This window comes from Miniopterus schreibersii (genome assembly GCF_964146895.1).
Source record: "Miniopterus schreibersii genome assembly, chromosome: 7".
NCBI classification, from domain to species: Eukaryota; Metazoa; Chordata; class Mammalia; order Chiroptera; family Miniopteridae; genus Miniopterus; species Miniopterus schreibersii.
The window spans coordinates 1,879,917-1,901,408 of record NC_138108.1 but is presented as its reverse complement, the minus strand read 5'-3'; the positions used below and the strand labels follow the sequence as shown (position 1 = coordinate 1,901,408).

At 55.9% G+C, this 21,492-nt stretch overlaps 1 protein-coding gene across 1 annotated transcript in view; it reads right to left on the bottom strand.

Moving 5' to 3' along the window:
- COL6A3 (collagen type VI alpha 3 chain) overlaps positions 1-16,034 on the bottom strand; it is a 66,151-nt gene extending 50,117 nt beyond the window's left edge. Inside the window, exons 1-3 of the mRNA XM_081143418.1 lie at positions 15,837-16,034; positions 5,795-5,911; positions 3,852-4,469 (exon numbers count right to left, since the gene is read on the bottom strand). Of these exons, the coding sequence (XP_080999544.1) occupies positions 3,852-4,469; positions 5,795-5,882 (706 nt within the window). The 5' untranslated portion in view covers positions 5,883-5,911; positions 15,837-16,034. The remainder of the gene's footprint in view (positions 1-3,851; positions 4,470-5,794; positions 5,912-15,836) is intronic.
- Positions 16,035-21,492: the final 5,458 nt, after the last annotated feature.

The window sequence follows — 21,492 nt, the reverse complement described above, 5'->3', positions numbered from 1 at the left end:
AGTGTTTGTTTAATGACTCAAGCGCATGGTAGAACAGGAAGAGATTTCAGGGTGAACATATATGATATTTATATTCTGAGATTTTAGGAAACTATGTTTTGGGTATAATTATAATATTATATATAAGACCATTCATTCTAATCTTTTTAATGACAGTGAATATTTTATATTTAAAATTATTTTTCTTTGTGCCAACAGAATTGCTTTTACTCTCGCTGCAGAAACAGGACACACATCTTGTCGTGTGAAACTGAAAAGTTTTGCTGCAGCGGAATTACGTTCTCTCCCAAGCTCTCTTGTTGCGTCAGCTGAGCCAGGGATTGCTCGAATCAGAATTTCTCTCTTTTTTTCCCTCAAATACACACAACCCCTGACAACACCTTTGCAGATGAATTCCTGGCATAGGGAAAGACGTTAACTTGGAAATATCTTACAAGATCTTATACGATTAACTTGGAAATATAAGGTCTAATGAGCAAATTTTCACCAGAGTAGTTAACATCTTGCATTTTCAGTAATTGCGACATAAAAGAATTAAATAAGACGGGGCCTTTGCTAAGAATGCCAAAGCATTCCACACTCTTTAGCCAAAACTTGGGATTCCTGAAGGATGTGGGAGGGCGGGGCCGCAGTGTGACCGTGTAGCTCACATCCCGCGGCGCGAGGGCCTGCCCACCGCCAGGAATCCCTCAGCCTTTCTCAGGCCGAAGCCAAGGACTCGAGGGACCGGGCAGGTTGGCCACATACGTGGCACAGTGAGACATCTAAAAAAATGAAGATCCCACGGTCAATACTAGAAAATATCGCAAGAGGACACGCTCCTTACTAATTCCTTACTTATTTTTATTGCCATTTACAATAGTATAAATAAGATCGATGAACCCCTGGGGGAAAGCCCTTTGCCATTTCTATTCTCAAAGGCTGAACAGCTGCAGGTCATAGAAAAATGTTGGATAATTTGTCATCACTGAACAAACAACCTTGTTGTCTTACGCACACACGGTGGGACGCACGCGGGCATGCTGTGTTACCCAGGAGAGCCCAGGCCTCGGGAAGACACGAGAGCCACCGACGGGTTCTTGCATCCGGCAAGGGCCCCAGTGACCCGTGGGAACTCGAAGGGGAATCAGAGCTACCTACAGGGAAAGCCGGGACCCTGCTTTGCTGTCTCTGCGGCTCACGGCTCACACCCTCCGTGGCATTTTTCTATGGAAAAGTTTTGCAATGTCCGTGGAAAAACCATGGGCTCCTTCCACACCGCTGGAAACACTGCTTCCCGAGCACACGGCTGCGGGCGCAATGCCTTCCTTAGCTCACAGGGCGCTTCCCCCCCTTTTTTTTTTTAAGGTAAATTTAAAAATCACATTTGCATTTCCTATGCAAATACGAAATGGTCGATGGGTTTCCTGAGTTCTTGAAATCTCTATATTTTGCAGAGAAGAGAAAGCTGGAATCCTCACTGAATATAGTTTACCTTTAGCTTGTTGCGCTTTAGGGTAAAGCGTTTGTGTCTCACATCCTCTTATAAAGGGGATTTTTAAAAACACAGCTTTCAGGGATTGCTCGAGGGGAGTTCATTTAGAACAGTGGCAATCATGAACACTTGACACGTTTACGTATTCATGGGGCAGAGTTACCTGGAGGACAGGTAACGGGGAGAAGCTGCCCTAACTCATGAGACGTCTCTGTAATGGTTCCTATCTGACCACCTTTCCCCGGACGATATTATTATTAGAGAATTATTATTATTATTATCATCTCATTTTTTTCTGTGGAACATGCAGTGGGACACGACCCTGGAGGAGTTGCAGAGTGAAGTTAATTAGAGATGATGACAGAGATGGATTAACAGGCCCCCCTGGTGCTCTAGCGGCTTGGACACTAGAAGACAGAGATGCTTTCTCGGCATAAAAACAAAGGTTTTGTCGTGAGCGTGGGAACACCCTGTGCTGATAGGCTCCCTCGGCACCTGTATCCTAATGACCTGTTCAGTACAGAACAATTAAACAACAAGGCAGACTCAGCCGCCCTTCTTCCCGATTTGGCCAAAACGTCAGTAAAGAAAAGATGTCCCATCTCGCTACAGGTCCCCTTCTCTGCTTCTGACGTGAATTAGTTACCCCCATGTGCAGAAATGCGATGCTCAGTGAATCGCTGGCCTGAGGCTGTTGTAGGAAATGGGTCAGTAGAAACACCCTCTTGGCATTTCCTTGTAACCTGGAGCGTTTGGATTGGGGTCCTCCGAGGGCCCCCCGTTCTTTCCCTGGAACCTGGCAGGATCAGCACTAACCAGAGGTGTCATTCAAAGGAGGGGACGCTGGTTAGTGCTAAATATGAATAATCCAGCCTGTCACTCGCTCCTCTCTGTTAGGCGTGGACCCGCGGGTAGGGCATTAGCCCTGTCACCCCACCAAAGCGGAAAGGGAACCATCGTGGGGGGCCTTTGGGGGAACCAACCTATGAACAACCTTGTGAAACACCTCGGGGTTGGTCGGCTCTATAGCCCTTCTCGCGAGCGAGCTCCGCCTGCCCGGGACAGCTGGCTCCTTCCTGCTGACACCTGGGCCCCCTGCTTCCTTTCTCCTTCCTTCCCTCCACCTCGGAGGACGAGCGTCTGTCCTCCTGGAGCTCGTCTGCCCCCTGAGGCCCTCGATGCCCCCTGCAGCCTCTGCCCGTGTTTCCCGTGTCAGTTGCCTTCGTGGACTAGTTCCCTCCACCCTGCCCGTCACTGGGGAGGAAGCCAGGCCGTGGGCATTGGCCAAATTGCTGCGAACAGTGCATTTGACATCTTACTTGTCCAGTTCCTCCCTGTGGTTCTTCCAGGCACTCAGGGCTGGAGGGAGAGCCCACGGGTTTGGTTAAATAGCCCACCAGCCAGTTCGCTCCACACACGTCACCATGCAAGACCCTGTCCGTGTCCTGTCTTCACCATCAGCGCTCCCGGAGCGGCACTGACGGGCATTGGAGCCAGGAGAGCCTCTGCGGCACAGCTGTGGTTCTGTAGCATGGGCCTGCGGAGACCCGACCCAGAGGCCTGACCCTCCCTAGCTGCATGTCACTTACCTGCCAGGACTCAATTTCCTCCAGACAGACTTGGACGGGATCATAGCTAAGCTTTCTTACGATTCTAGCTCCATCAGTTCTCTGGAATAAGTTCCATCGAGCAACAGAGAAGAGCTCTCTTGGTAGCCCACTGGACCCGAAGCAGACGCCCGCCCTCCATCCCTGCTCTTTGCCACACAGAGCGTCCCCGAAGGAGACGGCCCCTCTGTTCCCGTCACACGTGGCCGCGCCCAGGCCTTCTTTTCTAAGGACCATAGAAGGACCTTCTGTGGGGTGTGGGTTTTGAGTTAAAATTTAATTGTTTCAAAAAATGTCCTCTCGGGCCCTGGCCAGTGCCGCTCAGCGGTCAGAGCGTCGGCCTGTGCACCGAGGGGGTCGTGGGTTCGATTCCCGGTCAAGGGCATGTACCTGGGTTGCGGGTTCAATCCCCAAGGCGTGTACAGGAGGCAACCAACCCATGTGTCTCCCTCGCATCGATGTTTCTCTCTCTCTCCCTCTCTTCCCCTCCCTCCCTCCCACTCTCTCTAAAAAAATCAGTGAGAAAATATCCTCGGGTAAGAATTAGCAATAACAACAAAAAGTCCTCTCGGGTGGGGTGGGTGCTCTGTCTCGGAAGGATATTGAAACCTTTGTTTTTAAACCTGAGAATGGTCATCTCCTCCCTGATCCACCCACCGAGGTTTAGCCACAGGGTAGCTTTAATGCCAGCAGGAGCCAAGCTTATCTCAAAAAAAAAAAAAAAAAAAAAATCAGCCAGGCGGTCAGCAGCTGGGCGGCGTTGCCGTTACCTGTGATGTCTTTAAGGGTGTCTGTGCCTCCGGCCCCTGCCAGGGCCACGGATGAACGCACACAGGACACTAAGCTTCCTACCATGTCATGGAGGGAGGTGAAATTCTCTAGGTTGAAAACATGCATATCGAACGGCTCGCTTGCTATTTCTTTTAAGGTGCCTTCGTCAGCATCCTCAAGTCCAATTGCAAACACGTTAAGGTCGGCAGACTTAAGCCCCGCCGGGGGCAGAGCGAGGCGGCGGTCCGCGTGTCCAGCGGTTAACGCTATGATCACCTGGGGGACTCCGGCCGCGGCCCGGCTCCCGGCCGCCTCAGTGAGGTGGTCCTGCGTTATGTACTCTAATCCCGCTGCGGTCTGGTTGCTTCCCCCGGAATAGGACAGGTTGGAAATATGGGACAGGACCTCTTGTTTGGAACTGTACGTATTCAACAGGAACTCGGTTTGCGGGCTGCCGTCGAACTTGGCCAGGGCAAAACGGAATTCATTCTCGCCCACAGCTAAAGACTTTACAACATCATAGAGAAACTCTCGCACGAGTTGGAAACGCTCCTTCCCAAAGCGCCAAGAGGAATCCACTAGAAAGATTATATCGGCCGCGGCACCGTTTTTGACATCTTTAAAAAAAGACAGGGGTTTAGGCGTCTCTCCTGCTCAAGCGGTTGCTTCCTAAACTAGCTCCGTCTGTCCTAAGCTCTCGCTAAACGCCCACAGCTGGCCGGCCTCGCAGGCGGGCGGGCGCACTTACCTGAGGGGCGGGGGCCTGGACTGCGGGCTCAAAGGCCGCGGTGCCCAGTCATTGGCCCTGGGTCCAAACTGCTACAGGGCAGGCTCCAGGATGGGGGGAAACAGCCCCTGGGGTGTCTTTTAACTCAAGCACGATTTTTGTGGCACTTTGAGCCATAAAACCCACCTGACCAGACAGGAAGGATCGCCTGACTCAGAGGAGCAACCATCGCTCTATAAATTCACCCTTCAGTTTTGGGATCTGAAACGGGGCCTTGATGGGAAGGAACAGTGAAAACTGCCGCTGTCCTACATTAACCAGCCTCCAGAGCGTTGGGTCATTTCGAGAAAAATGCATATAATAAATAAGTCTCCCCTAAGTGACGGTGACTTGTGTTACTGTAGACAAAGCTGAAGTCTCATGTTTCTCAGACTTTTTAGAAGAAAGGGGCCTTAACAACTTACTACATTTTTTTTTTAGGGCCAGAAAAGCCTCCGTGGGTGTTGGGGATAATGTCTCTCTTTTAAAGATGAGTCCAGCGGGCCCTCGGGAGGGGAGCAGGAGGCTGAGGAGGGGGGACGGCCCCTCTGCAGCGGAGGCTGAGCTGGCTGACCACAGCAGGCCCTGGCCTCTACTTACCTCGGGCTGACCCGATGCCCTACCAATGGCCACCGAACCCCTAGCGGGCCTGGTGAGAGGATCCCGTCAGAGGCTCGGCGCTCTCGGCAGAGGAGGGGAGACCCTGCCATTCTCCGAGCTCACCGTGCATGAAGCAATTCTCGGTTTTCTCAAACTCTGCAAGAAATTCTCAATCGGGTTCATTCGGATCGAGTTTTTAAAACAGTTTGAGGAAACTGATTTTTAAAGGATTTGATGATTCCAGACGACAGGTGTTTCTGGGCCCAGCTCTGTAGAGAGAGGTGCTACCCTTTGGGTTTGTTTCCAAGGAAAACAATGTTGACTCTCAACAGCTCACACTGAGTGTGGAAACCAACTACTTGCGAACCAACGCCAAGGCGTCGGCCCCGAGCGCTGGTGAAAGCCAGCGCCCCCTGGGCGGGGTCCGATGGGTCTAATCTACACACACGCTCCCCGGTGCTCGCTTCGCTGGCCCCCCGGGCGTCTCTAAGCTCCACGGCCCGCTCGGCGCCCAGGCCTGAGCTCGGGGAACCTGTCCCTCTCCCGGCAGCCTCGGGAGACAGCTCTGCGTCTTACCTGCTTGTTGCTGGGCGCGAGTGACGGCAAAGCCCGAGAGCAGGAGGCCGAAGACGGCCGCGAGGGGCAGGTGCCGGTGCTTCCTCATCGCGAGTCCGTCTAAGCACCACTGTGAACCTGGAAGAGAGAGCGGGGCGGGCGGTGAGCAGCCGGGGCTCTCAGGTCACCCCCCGCCATTAGGGGCGCGTCCCTCTTATGAAAACTGGCTTTGACTGAGCGCGTAAAGGAGACTCTGGGTCTAGTGGTTGCATTACTCTGGCCATAGCTAAAAACCAGGCCACTAATCCTGTTCGCTCTCAAATGCAGGCAGGCAGACGGGAGAGTGGGGAGAAAGGCGCCCACGGGCTCAGAGGAGGTGGGCTGGGGACACGCAGCTCGACTGTGCGAATCCCCTGAGAGCAAGCCCAGCGGACAGACCGAGTCCACGGCGGGAAGGGACTTCCCCAGGCCACAGGGCCTGCAAACCCGACCACGGCGCTGGGCCCACTCCCAACCTTCCCCCTTCTACTAACATTTAGCGCTTTTCCTCCAGCAAATCCCGCCACGTGCCCATCTCCAGCCACAGAATGGAGCGGGCCCAGGGCTATTGCCTCAGCCGGGCTGGGGGCCAGACCTGGGGGCTGACCACCGTGCTGCGGGGTCCTCGTACCACCACCAGCCTGGGGCTGCAAACAGGACCTCCCCCGAACTCATGTGCAGATGGGCTCGGTAGCCTGTGTCCCCAGGCCTTTTCCTGGCAACATAACCCCTCCCCCCCAAGCCAGAAAGCACCCCCTCCTGCACCAAACCTTCCTGTCCGCTTCTTCACCCTCCTGTCCCCAGCCCAATGACATCAGCTCCAGAGCCGGGGCTCCTGCCGAGACCCCTCCAGGGAGCTGGCCCAGCTCATGTCCCCTTGCCAGGGACGGCACCTCTTCCTCTGCCCCTTTGTCGGAGGCTCTGGCTCCTCCGGACTTTTTCCTGGGCCGTGAGCATGAGCCCCGTGTAGTCCCATAAGGCCCCATGTGCAAAGGCGCCCCATGCTTGGTTTAATGCTGCCTTGAAATTCTAAATAACTTTCAACAAGGGCCCTTCGTTTCCATCTTGCACTAAGCCCACGAATTACGGAGCCGGTCCCGGGACACCAGTCACTCTCTCGCCCTTACCCAGACCGGTCGGAGGTTCCCTGGCCAGGGCGTGGTCCAACGTTAGAGAGGAGGGTCACTGGCGACCTCAGGCTCTGATGTCATGTCCTTCAAAGTTATTTGGCACCTACTACGTGCCACGCACTGCTTCCCACCATTTACCCCACTTATACTCTCATCTTTCTAGGCCCTTGCTAATCCCCATGCGGATAAAGAAGAAATCGGGGCTCAGAGAGTAACGCCCAAGGCACACAACTATTAAGGGGCGAGATCTGTAACGTCTCCCTGAGACATTACCTGCTTCAACTATTTTCTAAGGAAAATTAATTTTTTTTTTTAAATATACTTTATTGATTTCAGAGAGAGGAAAGGGGAGGGAGAGAGAGACAGAAACATCAATGATGAAAGAGTCATCGATCGAGCCCGCAACCCGGGCGTGTGCCCTGACCGGGAATCGAACCCTGATCGCCTGGATCCTAGGTCGATGCTCAACCGCTGAGCCACGCCCGGCCGGGCAGGAAAATGAATTTCAAATTGGTTGAAAATGATATGGAAAGATTTTTATTTCCAAGATGTTAATCTTTAAGAGAACGACCCCTAAATGAATTGCTTCCCTTTGGGACACCAAGTAATGGAATAAAATGTGCAGTGGGCAGGAATCGTCTTTTCCAAAATCTATACAGATATTGAAGAGAGGGGAGGGCAGAGGAGGGCAGGGGAGAAGCTCTTCCAGCTCCGAAAATGAGGGACCGCAGAGGCTGTAAGCTAATGAGTTACCCAGGCTCCGCGGAGGACTAACGAACTCACGCGGTTGGCGGAGCTGAATTCCCAGGTGGGGAAACCGCCTTCGCTCCACACACTTTCCTGCCATCTTCCCACTTCGGAGCCGCCCTGTGGCGCAGGCCCCCCAGCCGGGGTGGCGAGTATTTGCTAAAGCTCCTGTTTGCAGTTAAGTCTAGCCTCTTGCTCACCATGTCATGGAGCTGCAGTTTTTCAAAACTGAAGTTCCTGGCAACAACTCTTGGAGGATTTTTTTTTTTTCATTTAGATTATTAAAAGATGTCAACCTCATGGCCCCAGGAATACTTACTGGGCTCCTCTGTAGGTGGGATTTCGTGCCAACCACCCAATGGCTGCGGACACCCCCCTCTCATAGCTGGAGAACTAAAACCCGGGGAGACACAGTGACTGGCCCGGGCCTACGTGGATCAAACAGAACCAGGGCCCTCCCCAGAATCAGCACAGAAGTCTGTGTTTCCAAAGCCCCCGGGGGAACCCAGGGAGCCCTAAGAGGCTGCGCCCGACTGGGCCCAGATGGAGGAAACTCCCTGTGTCTCCTGGGGTAAAAATAGACTCCTTTGGTGGTGACAAACCATAGATTCTGTGTCAACAGAACCCATTTGTTCACTGCTCTCCTTTCAAATGTGGAACAAATCGGCTGCCTGAGACCCCCGGGCTGGGCGGGACGGAGCTGCTTTGTGTCCCAGGCTCCGTCCAAAGATAGCAGGTTTAATAATGGAGCTTCAGCGCTGTTTTATTCTGTAGTCTGCATTAGTGGCCCCTCTTTTTTCGCTCTGCCTCCTTCTCATAAGGACCCGAGGTAACCTTGGCCTTTCAGGGGCTTCCACTCGCCGTTTAAAAAGATGCCCCAGATGACAGAGGTCACTTTGCCCGGCGCTCGGCTCCACCTTGCGCTCGGTCATAGCCCAGAGACACCCGCAGGCTGTTCTGCAATCCTGTGGGCCTGCTTTTCATGAAGCCCACTGAAAAGCAGCCCTGTCTTCCACGCCTGGAATCTTCCTTAAGGACGCCGCGCACACGCACACGAGGAAGCAATTTTGAAGCCGAGGCTTAAACCGTCCCAAGCTCCCATTGTGAAGTCGTTTGCTCTCCTCCGAGAACTGGCTTTGAAACGCGGCTGGTCCTCGCGTCAAATGCTAGGACTTCTGTTAACTCCTCACAGTCCCGACTAAAGGGGGAGCCGCAGAGACGTCGGGGGGGGGAGGGGGCGAGAGAGGGGCCGCCTGCTGCGGAACAGACAGTCACGTTTCAGGAAACCCGAGGGTCCTGAGCCAGCGGCCCCTCCTTCTCTCTCTTCTTTCTTTCTTTTTTTTTTTTTAAATAATTTGGGGGTTTTATTGATTTTTAGAGAGAGAGAAAGGAGAGGGAGAGAGAAATGGCTGCCTCCTGCACAACCCCTACTGGGGGTCAAGCCTGAAACCCTGGCATGTGCCTTGACCAGGAATCGACCCTGTGACCTTACGCTGCACAGGACAGTGCTCAACGGCCGAGCCCCACCGGCCGGGCTCTTTTTCTGACTCATGTTCTGTTTCTGCCTGAATCCTGGGAAAGGAGTCCCCATCCTTGGCCCCAGAGGGGAAGCTACGAGGGGTTCACTGGGTCCATCTGTTAGGGGGCGGGCATGGTTTCATATATTACTGTCACTTGAAAGAGCTCTGGCAGGATCCTCAAGAGCCAATGATTGGGAACAGCCCTGAGAAAACCCCTTCAAAGAAACACATCAGAAGCCCGCACTTCCGTCCTGCGAACATTCACCAGATAAGAAATATCAGCGACAAGTTCATATCTGTAAACAGCGATCTGCTCGACCCAGGCTCTGGGCGCGTTTCCTGGGACGGCAGAACTTTAACTCTTCCGATGCCGCGTGTGTTGACCCGGCCTCGCTACCACTCGCTGGTGACCTTGTTGGGCGAGTGGCTGACTCGAGTCTTCGGCTCTTCCCAGTAAAATCGAGTAAAGCGATCGCCGGGCAGCAGCCTGTGTGTCGGGAGAGAGCAGCGCAGGGAGCGAGGGTCGGGGTGTCCCCTCGGAGGCAGCCTCGGCCCTGACCGAGGCCACGAGGCCACGTGTGAGGGCGGGCTGAACGGGGGGGGGGGTCAGCTCCCTCCCCCATCAGGGAGACTTAGAGAACCCCCGGAGGAGCTGCCCACGTAGCTGGAAATTTATTCAAAGACATAATCCCAGGGTCGGAGACAAAGACCACCAAGCAGAAAGTCTCGTCTCCGCTGCAGTTGGAAAAGCTTGACACCCAGTGCAAACGTCAAAAACATTTACCCTCTGAACCAGAGGGTGCCAGGCACGCCTTCCCTCCACTAATACTGCTGACTACGAACATTAGGCAGAACTTAGCTCAGGTCAGCACTAAGGTAGAGGGCGCCTTAGGAGATGCTAAATAAATGGCACAAACACCAGCTCCATCCCAGCCCCGGGACACAGGGTGCCGGTGGCCCCGGGTTAGGGCTCGGTGCTTGTCCCCCTCGCTTCCTTTCCTGGCCACTGGCTTTGGGGCCGCTGGCCTCCCCCAAGCCACGGTGTCCTACTGCAGAATTATTCAAGGGGCTAAAATGGCCTCATAGTTTAAGGAACATTAAACAGTTTGGTTTGTCTTCTGGTCTCAGTCATGATCAAGTCTGGGAGAGAAACTTATTTAAAATAGAGACTTTAAAAAATTAAGTTGAGCCCGGCCAGCGTGGCTCAGTTGCTCGAGCGACGTCCTGTGCGCCAGGAGGTCGCCCGTTCGATTCCTGGCCAGGACACGTGCCCGGGTAGTGGGCTTGATCCCCAGGAGGAGGCGTGCAGGAGGCAGCCTATCGATGTTTCTATCTCTCTCTTCCTCTCCCTTCCTCTCTCTCTAAAAAAAAAAAAAAAAAACCGATAAAAATATATTTTAAAAAAAATTAAGTTGAAACATCTGATAAAATATCATCAACTCTGGACTGAGAGAATAAGCTAGAAAAATGCAGACAGCGACTGTCTCCCAGCCTCGCTTACGTGGTGGGTAAGAGACGGCAAACTGCCCCAAGCTCTCGCAGGCAGGGGCTCTGCGACCACGTCCGTCCATCTGTCACCCTCGCTCGGCCCGGCGAGGGGCCTCCACCCGGCAAGGGGCTTCCTGCGGCCCCCACCAGAAGCGGAGGGCCCCACCTCCACCCCCGGGCAATCCAGGCCTCAGCTGAGCTGGCTCCAGCCCCGACGCCGGCCCTGGGCTGCCGAATCGACTGATGAAGATTCCAGAAGAGACAAAGCGGTTTCCTGGAACGGCTCCCCCTGAGACCTGAGTCATCTCCAGCTGCTGTTCGGTTTTTAATTTTGAAATTAAACCAGTCCATCCATGAGCACTTCCTTCCTTCCAGTAGCCAGTTTTCATGCTCCGGGTCCTTGAAAATGAATGTATAGCACAGGCCGGGGGGCAAGGGCGGTGCTGGCTCAGGGACAGAAACACTTCCCACCGCCCTTCCCCTGCCTCCCCAGCTCAGGCCGTTTCTCCGCGTTCCCTGAGCCCTAGCTTTCCGGAGAAGCGCAGGATTACGCTATGCGATGCGCAGCCAGACCCCTTCGAAAGACTAACAATTTGCCTTTGGGAGAGGGTTTGGCAGAACTTCGCATATTCGTCTTATTTTCCCTCTCTCCTTTTTCTTTCCAGATTTTTTTAAACAACAATTACCTCTTTGCTAAGTAAACTTAAATTTTGCTCCACCACAGGGGACCAAGTGTCCCTCTTCACACGATACTCAAAACTGCCCTCCCGGAGCCTGGGCTCCCGCCACAGTCCCGGTCCCAGCCGTCCGTGCACGGGACACGCCAACGGTGGGAGTGCCCAGGAGACGGGCACTGGCGTTGCCCCTGCTCCGTGGCCTCAGGCCACTGATTCAGCGTCTCTTCACCCCGAGTGTCCAGGGTGTGGTGAAAGCGCCCCCCAAGGCTGCAGTTTTCTGATGTTTTAAAGAGCCAAGTGGAAGTTGTATGTACTGACCAGCGAGAGGGGCCTACGTTTTGGTCATTTGCGTCCCCTCCCTGGACCCCAGAGCTCCCTGCCCTGGAGCGAAACAGGGCTTATTACACGTGAACGGCTATGAGAGCGCAGAGGCCAAGGGGAGGGCTGGGCTCTCCTCTCTGAGCCGGGCCCTGTAACTCGGGACCCTAACCATGCATATCCCGGGCGAACGACCCTAAGCCTGAGAGTCGGCGATTTATTTTTTACTATTAACAAATATCTTACATGGGACATTCATAATTATAGTTTGTGTGCATTTTTTAAAAATATGTTCGAACGAGTTGCTGCTTATCAGGAGAAACTAGCGAAGGGCAGGTGGTGAGAAGTTGAGTGACTGGGTCGGTTCCTCTTAACGTCCCACCCGGTTGTAAATTCAGGAACCGCGCCCGGCCGCCGCGTGGCGTGAAAGCGCACACCTCGCTGTGAATTCAGACTTTTCTCAGGAGGCGCAGGTGAACGTTTCCTCTAGAAGTTCTTATTTGGTTAATGCCCGGGTAATGAAATCGTCTGAGAGTGGAGGGTGCCTCGTTTCAAGGCTCAGTACACTCACACCTGAGCTCCGTTGGGGCATCTGCCACCCTCGCCCTGCGGCCCGGGGACCCCACCCTAAGGACTCCAGCGCCGCTTGGAGATTTTTCCGGCGCCCGGCAGGATATCCCGCCCTCTAGAGGGGAGAAAAACCAAACTGCACTTTCAGGAACAGTTGTAACTTAGAATTTCATCTCCTTCCCAAAACAGACCAGGGAAACCAGAAGGCCTTAAAAGTTGCGTTTTCGAGACCTGGCGTGGTGGCTTGCCGAGAGGAAGCCCTCTTTGTAAGTCGGGGCGCGGGCGCCCTCTGAGCGTGAGGCCGTCACTGCCCGGGTTTAGGGGCGCAGCAGCGTCTCTTCTGGGAAGGGGGAGGGTTATCTCAGGAATTTTTGCATCAGGAAGAGAGGAAGCATGTCTAGAAGCTGCCTGAATTAGCAGGAACTTTTTAAAGCTCCCCTGCTCTAAGATTTGAAGCACTGGGGGTTTTCATTCGCTTAGCGAGAGCTACTAACAAAAATGTTTCAAATGTCAGGTTGCGCCTCAGTCGCCTATTTCTGCAGCAGGGGTGTGTTTCGCAGCCCACAGGCCCCGACTAAGGCACCCCGAGAGGTCCGCGCCCGCAGGCCACGGTGGGAGAGCTGCCCGGGACGCCGCGTCCCATTCGGACCGACGGGGGACATCTCCGTCAGCGCCCGCGTCTCCTCCAGGAGATAACAAATCCTCCCGAGGAAAACAGTGACAGAAGCCAGTCTTCTGGCCAAAGTCACGAGCCACCCGCCAGACAGTCTCATGCTACAGAATTCGTGACTTGCGGTGAACTTTAAATCCTGAATGTGGAATTCCACATTAAGGCGGGGGTGGCACACGCTGCCGGTAGGGGCCACGCTTGACCCCGTCATCTGGACACTGAGCGAGGAGACAGAGCCTCGGTGGCAGAAACTCGACCCACTTTCACGGGGGGGGGGAAGGTCTGATCTCAAGCTGGCTTCAGGTGGCGGCGTCTGCGGCCTCCGCGCCCGAAACCGAGGTGCGTCGGGGGGAGCCTGGCCTGAGCCACAGAGTGGTCACTGACGGTCAGAGGGGTTTCCTCCCACTTTATCATCAGTGATATGCGAGGCTCTGAGCTATGAAACCACAGAAGACACTGTGATGTGAGAAAGAGATACTGTGAATCCTAAACACTTTGGAAATAAAGGGAGGTGCCGGAAACAGACAACTCCTACCCAGAAAGGTGCTTTTCTGCTCCCAAAGTGTGATCAATAAAACAGAACCGGAGGCACGGAGGCCGGGAACAGACTGAGGGGTCTCAGAGGGAAGGGGAGGGCCGGGGAGAGGTTAACCAGAGAACTTACGTGCACATATGCACAACCCCTGGACACCGGCAACAGTGGGGTGAAGGCCTGGGGTGGAGCGGGAACCCGGCGGACAGGGGCAGTGGAGGGGAAAAGAGGGGACATCTGTAGTACTCTCATCAATAAAGACTTTTTCTTTAATGTCCTTAAGATCCAAGTTGGAACATTCCCCATACATCCAATCGCCTGAGGTCTGCAAGCTTGGAGAGCTGGGCACACGCCCTCCCAAGTACTGGGAGAGCCAGGGCCAGGGACTAACATTCTAGAGGCTCCCCAGCCACCTCCCAAGAAGGTGGGGCGGCCACGCCCTTCAGGTCCCCGACTGGAAAAGGGCAGGGCAGCCACCCTCCACCGCCTGCCCTGGCATCCTCTCCCAAGTCCTCCCTCCACCCGTGCCCTCCCTGTGGTTTTTCTCGCTGCCACGAGCAGGAAATGAGACCAGGAAACCCACGAATAAAGCCCTGGTCCCAACAAAGAGCGCAGCCAGACCACGTGGCCACGCTTCGCCCTTGAACTCCTGCAAAAGCCCCTCAGCTCCCCACCCCTTTGCCTTCGCCCTCAGCAACAAGCCCACGCAAGACCGAAGCGGAACGCGGGGCCCATCTTTCTGGGCCCCAGCCCCGGAGGTGGCCTGAACGAGGGAAGCGGCTCAGGGGATCTGATCACAGAGCCAGTGTCCGTCCCCGCGGCCGGCTCACCTGTCCAGCACTTTCTCTCCATTCATCGGTGGGGCCGGAGGGAACTTCACCTACGTCCCCATTGCTTTTAACAGAATACGGGAGGAGGTCCCTGTGTCCTGGGGGAGCGGGGCAGACACCACATTCCGAATCCAGATGCGAATTAGTTCAGGGTCCACCTGATTTTCTGAAACGGTCCAGATTTTACCGCCTTCTCGGCCACCTACTGGCTCTGTGGCCTCGGCGAGTAACTCAGCGTCTCAAAGCGCCCAGTCTTCATCCTCAAAACCAGGAACCACGCCCCAGAGGCTCCCGCCGGGAACCTCTCCCATTGTCTGTGGCCCAGCAGAGAACCCAGAGGTTCCAACCAGGTCCCACAGCCAACCGGTTCTGAGGCTAATTTTGGTCAGGAACAAAGAATACGTGATTTTAAAGCCATCTCTGCTCGAGTGTTTGAAGTGTTAAGAATGGGTCCCCTGGGAGGCTGGGGGATCCCAGGCCAAGAATAACCCAACCACATGAGCTGTGAGCACCCTTGCAGTCCTAGGACCCCACAGTTCTCAAGGAGCTGCCTGCCCGGGGCATCACTTCTGCGTTCCCACTGCGCCCGGGGCAGTGCATTCCTGGGGTCCAGACCGGCCTCTCAGTCTGCACCTTGGGAGGCTGGGAAGGGCCGATTTTTTTTTACACTCCCAACGCTCCAAGGGGCCCTTCCCAGGACCCCGCCCCCGCTTCAACCCACACCGATTTCCCAACACAGTGAGCCCTTGAAACGGGTCCCCAGAGCAGGCTGGCAACTGTCAGGGAACACTTTCCATCCGGGGCCAGAGGACCAAGCCCCACCCTCCGGCCAGGGAACAGGCCTGGGCCTCCAGCTTGGCACCCGCCCCCTGTCCGGGCAGCACAGGCTGTCCGTGGCCCCGGGGGCCCTGCCTTATCCACTGGGCACGCCGCCCAAACACCCAGTGCCTTCTCCTCGCCTGACCCTGCGGCTCCTTTAAGCGACCCCAGGGGACAGAGGCTCCAACAGAGGCTCCTGAGGGGAGGAAGCCCAGATGGTAACGGCTGACTCTTGGCTTGGCCCTGAGCCTGGACACCAAAGCCCCTGGCGTCCCCCGAAGGCCACAGATGTGCTCCATCAGCCCGACAGCATGAGGTCTGGGCAGAAAACCCCGCCTGACTCACCTGGGGGGACTCAGAGAGGCCTCCCCAAGGAGCAGCCCACAGGTAGCTCCTGACTTCTCCCCAAGACACTCCTGCTAACAAACAGATTCCCCTGAGCTTCAGAGGGAGGAGACCGCGGCCAGGACCTCGTGAGCCCAGACGCACAGCCCCCGGACGTGAGACAGAGAGCCAGGCACCCCGCAGCCTCAGCCACAGCCCGGGTACCCCCGCGGGCACCGAGTTAGGGAAATTAGTGGCCACCATGAGAAAGAAAACTCAGCCGAATCTTCCCAAGACCTGCAACTTATAAAGAAAACTCGGCTCTAAGGAGCGACCCTGAGACCACCTGGAAGCGGTCACCAGCTCCACAGATGGGACAACGGAGGGGAGTCCACTCACCCTGAGCAACCTGAGGAGGGGACGTCCCTGGGCTTCTGTGTTCAGCTCTGTGGGGCCTGGCGCATGTTCTCCCCACTCCCCCTCTTTCTGCAGAAGGAGCGGGCCCAGCGGACGTGGAGTGCTGGCTCCCCGAGGTCCCTGCAGGAGGCTGGAGCACGGAGGACTGAGCGAGCGCCTTGGGTAGAAGACCGAGCTGCAACTGGCCGGGGTCCAGGGGTACAGTCAGGGCTGCCTTCAGCTCCTCCCCTCCTCCCGCCCCGACCCCTCCTCTCCCCCCTCCCCACCGCAGGCCAGCCCCACACTGTAAATGAAAACCAGACTCCCTCTGTTGCTCCTGGCCCCTCCGAGGCTGATGTCACCCTCTGAACACAGTCCTCACCCGACAGCGTTCAGCTGGGCTCCTGCAAACCCCAACTCCTGAAAGAGAAATTCACCGCTTCTCCTAGTCACCTTTCGGGCCCGGCCCCCAGCCGCAAAGAGAATGAATTTTGGAATTTTTTCATGGGTATCCATGGTTTTCCTGCCATGTTTTCCAACACCCAACCCCATCGGAAAGGCAAACAGGAAATGCAGGCACCCCCTCCACCCTCACCACGCCCGCCCCGTTTCTTCTTGAAGTTTCTGCATTGAGACGCCTCCTAGGAGCCTCCCCTTTCAAATAGTAAGGCCAGCAGGGAAGATCGCCCTGCTTTTCTGCAAACCGAAGCTCTGTTTGCCGGTAAAAAGGCAGGGAAAGGGGACTGCATCTTTTTTTTTTTTTTTTTTACAGTTCTGTATGTAATGATTCTGATTGTGAGGGTTAGGACCCCATTCTGAGACCACCTGAGGGGACAGAGAGCAGATCTCTTGCTCAGAGTTTCAAGAAAATTCCCCAGAAAGAATCTGCGTTTCTACAGGGCTTTGCGGGGCTCACGCACGTTGACACACTTTCCCCTTCACCGCGAACATCAGCGCCCCAAGCCCTTTGCAGTGGGTGGATATGTGTCATTTTCTGCCAGGTGAGGTTATGGTCCCATTTTACAGATGAGAAAAACCTGGGTTAAGTAGCAGAGCTCAGAACCGAACCCTGGCCTCGGGCACTCCCATGTTTCCCACGGCTCCCCTGTCACGTGGCGCCTATGAAAATCTTAAGGTGAAGGGTTAAGAGACACCTGAAGGTTACTTTGGCTTCGAGATCCTTCCAGAGCCAGGTTTGGGAGCAAGGACATCATGAGCTTCTTTCCATGGAGTGTCTCCTTCGAGTTCAGGGAGCGAGGGAGACAGCACCCGAGAGACCACGCCCACGCCCCTCCCGCAGCCCCAGGGCGCCCTCGGGCTCAGCTCGCAGAAGGTCAGGCTCGGACGGAGGTGGACGCCTGGATTGTGGCGGTTCCCTGTTCATCACCTGTGGATGGAGTAGGAACCACATTGTCTGTGTGATGTGCTGAAAGACGACATTTAAAATAACCGAGAGCCCTGGCCGGGTGGCTCGGTTGGCTGGACGTCTTCCCTGCACCAAAAGGTTGCTGGTTCGGTTCCTGGCCGGGGCACGTGCCGAACTGTGGGCTCAGCCCCAGTAGGGGGCGTGCAGGAGGCAGACATCAATGTTCTGCTCTCACATGGGTGTTTCTTTCTCTCTCCCTTCCTCTCTCTAAAAGTCATTTAAACTATTTTTTTTTAAGTAGCTGAGAATACCTTCTTTGGTATTATGAGAACAAGATTTAGAGCAGTGCGCACCCTGTAGCATTTAGCTGGAACTGGCCACTGGTGATTTAGACCCTCTCCGGCCCGGCCTGTGCTCCGGGGACTTCTGCGGGCTGGCGGCAGTCGGTGAAAAGCCTCCTGCGGATCCTCCCTGCGCTCACTAGAGAGCGTTTTGGTTCCTATGGTTTTCTCTCTCATTACTGAGACTTGGGGTCCTCCCTGGACCATCCAGTTCCTCTCTGCCATCTGGTCCCAGGGGAAGCCGTCTCGAATGTCAGCACGGGGTCCTGGGTCTGCCCTGACGCCTGAGGGACCTCGTCAGTCACAGACTCTCTCCACCAGTCTTCCCTTCGTGTTGGGTTGAAGTGTCCCAACGCCTCCTCTCCTTTCCTTCTGCGCAGTGAGCAAGCTCCCCTCCCGCCTCCCGGCTCCCGTGCACAGGCCTGGTGGGGATAAGGTCTCCCTTAGGTGCACCGCCGGGACCTGGGGAAGGTGGACAGAGGGGCTGGTGATTCTTCTGCTACTTTGGCTGGTCTTTTTGCCACTGGGAAGCTCAGTGGGAGCCTCCCCCAGACCTTTTCCCGGGCCAGGGGCACCCACTCCAGCAGCCACTGCAGGTGTCAGCAGCTAATGGCTCACCCTTTCGGGAGAATCGCCTTTGGCCCTGGGAGCTGCCTCCCCTGGGGATGTCGGGGTGAGTGTGGAAGACAGAATCATAAAAGAGACTCCGGCCTCCCCAGAGCTGAGGGGCAGGGGGGCAGGGCAGCTGGGCTCAGAACCCAGAGTCCATCGCTGGCTCCCAGGACCTGCAGGGAAGCCGGGAAGGAAGGAGAAGCAGCCAGAATCCACCTTCCAGCCGAGGCTGCCACCAGCCCATCCTCGGTCCCTCGGCCTGGATCGCAGCCTGGCACATGCGCCTCAGCACAGGCTCTCCAGGGCGGCCCTGAGGAGTGGCAGGGAGAGGCTGCCTGGAGAGTGACCACCTCAGCGCCACCTCAAGGGTCTGCATCTGCATCTGCATCTGAGGTCACAGATGTGCTCACTGTGAGGCTGGAGGGTCATCTCACTGGAGGCGGGTATGTGAGGTTCCAAAGTCAGCTTAAAGTGATGCTCCAAGAGGCAACCCCGCAACCCTGCAACCCTGCAATTTCGGGAGAAGAACTGTGAGCACAACCATGGAGCAGCAGCTGAGCTCCCCACGGACCCGCAGCTGGAGGGCAGCTGGGCTCCTCCGTCCACCCCTGGGCCCTTGGAAAACGGGCACCCGGCCCTCATGCCTTCCCACTGCTAACGAGCTACAGGCCCTGGGCGGGTTGGCTCTCCGGGCTGATTCCTCATCTGCAGGATGCGTGGCAGCCATCACGGCAATGTCAGGGCCAGTCCAGCACTGACCGCCCCAGGGGCTGGCTGCGGCAGTTGTGTCTGCCTCCGCCCGCCCTCCAGCCCCAGGCTGCACCCTCTCGCTGCCCACCAGCCCCGGCCTCGGGCCAGGGATGGAGAGTGCGGTGGGCTCGAGGCCCCTGCCCGGCCCCCACGCCGGGCCCCTGCGCCCCGCTGCGCTCCTTCCCCTGGGCTCGCCCCCTGCTCGATGTGCTGGGCAGCACTTGTCTGAGCGTCCGCAGCTCGGTGACACCTCTCCTCCAACCACCAGAGCACAGCGGCTGTGAAGGGAAATACAGCGCCCGGGGGACATCTGTTAACACAGTGCCAGCGAGGGACATCCGTTATGTCATTTGTCTGGACCGCGCTTCCCTTATTTTGGGAAAAGCCGGTCCCCTAACTTCATCCTGCACCTCAGGGGCGAGTCGCAGCTTCCTGAAGAGCCTCCAGCGCCCCCTCCACCGCTGGGTCCAGAGCAGGCACATGATCCTCGCGGGGCCAGCTGAGCCCTGCCCCAAGGCTCCCGGCTTGGCGCACAGTCAGCTGGTGTCAGGACTCCCTGATATGACCCCAGGAGCAGCCACATCTGCAGCCACATGAAGGAAACCAGCAGAGAGGAAACAGCACCGTCAACCCTGCTTGCAGACGGCCTGAGACCCAGCGCAGCCACGGTTTGGCCCCAGCCCGCCCGCCCCGGCTCCCCCTTTGATTACTGAGCCAGATCTATTCTTTTTCTTACACTAACGGGAGTTAGCTTCCCAAGACTTGCAACCAAAGCAGCCCTGCCTGCTGCCTCATGACAACTGGTCACAGGGCGCCTTGCCCACTCGAGGCCAGCAGGTCCGACAGGCCGTGGCGGTCATCACCACCGTGACTCCGTGACCATCCCGGCTGCTGTAAACACCCTCACCTGGGTTTTCCTTGATTTTCCTTAAAACCATTTTTCACCCTGGCCAGTGTAGCTCAGTGGTTGGAGCGTCAGGCCACCCACCAAAGGGTCTCGGGTTCAATTCCCAGTCAAGGGCATATACCTGGGCTGCAGGTCCCATCCCTGGGCCCAGTGAGGGTGCATGCAGGAGGCCACCCATCGATGTGTCCCTCTCACATCCATGTTTCTCTCTCCCTTCCACTCTCTAAAAATCAAGGGGCGGGGGAGTATATCCTTGGGTGAAGATTAACAAAAAACAAAAACAAAAATTAATCGAACAGACAGAAAGTGAGGTCCTAGTCACCGAGTGGCACGTGGACACAGAGCCTGAAACGTGGGCTGAAGCATCCCCCCGGCAGGCAGAGGGGAGGGGAGGGCTTTGAGCCCTGAGGCTTTGGCTCTCAGAGCTTCTGGAACAACCTCATTGCAATATACCTTCTCTCAAAGAAATGCCGAACAAGAGGAACCCTATGTTTACCTTGAATCAGTAACTTGTGGGGAACACGTGAGCCCCTCCATTTGGGGAAATGAGAAGATTGCTCTCAGTAGAGTATTATGCCAGCTCTGAGCCGGCTCTCGGAAAATTTGTGTCAAGTTGCCCAGTTAAAAATATAGCATACTTCCCAGAACTTTGTGAGCTATAAAGCGTGCTCGGCCGATTAATTTTAAGGGTGGCAAACCCAAGTGTGAGCCGGTCCAAGAAACTGTTTGCGGTTGATTGGAATTCAAAAATTTTAGCAGGGAGATGCCCGGTTTTATAGTTAGCAGACGACACCGAAGTTCCAACCTGACTCATTTTCGTTTTTGACTTTGAAACACAGATTCCGTTTGTAAAGGATGGGTGGACTGGTTCTTTCTCGAACAATCTTAGCCTCAGGATTGACTTTCTCTCCGGCATGAAGTCAGAAGAGGGCCGTCCAGTCGTTTTAGCTTCACTGTCATCTCAGCTCCTTCACCTATTCGCCCGGCGTGGACTGAGGGGCTATTGTGTGAAAATCTGCCCCGGGAGGTGGAGCTGATGCCCAGAGGAGTCAGAGCGGAGACTTCCCCCTGGGAGGGGACCTCCCATCACAGGCGAGACCTGGGGGGCGTCGTGGCCATGCTGGAGGAGGCCTGGGGAGGGCGCCCTCGTGTCCGCCTCGGAGAGTCCAGGGGTTCTGGAAGCCGGGGCCTTTGGCTGAGGAACTTGAAAACTAGACAGGTGCCGACAGGACACGCTCCCTCCGACGCTTCCAGGGAAGGGCCTTCCTTTCTCCGTCCAGCTTGGGCAGCCCCGGGCGGCCCTCGGCCTGTGGCCGCCTCCCTGTGTGTCTCTGTCTTCTTACAAGGCAGCAGTGATGTCGGGTTGGGGCCACCCTACTCCAGCATGATCTCACCTTAACGAATTACACCTGAAACAACCCTGTTTCCAAATAAGATCACAGTCAGAGGGTGGACCAAAAAGGGGCCACATGCTAAACCTGACAAGCTCAGGGGAGGCCTGCATGGTGGCCCTACAAACGCAGAGCCTGAGCGTAACAGCACAGGAGGGTCTGAGGTTAAAATTCCTGAATAAAAGTGGGTCGTGGCTGGTGGTCACGTCCTAGGCCCGCAGCTTCCTTGGCAAAGGTCAATCTTTACGCCGACCGAGCCCGCCTGCTGTCTTTCTGCATCTAAGATCACATA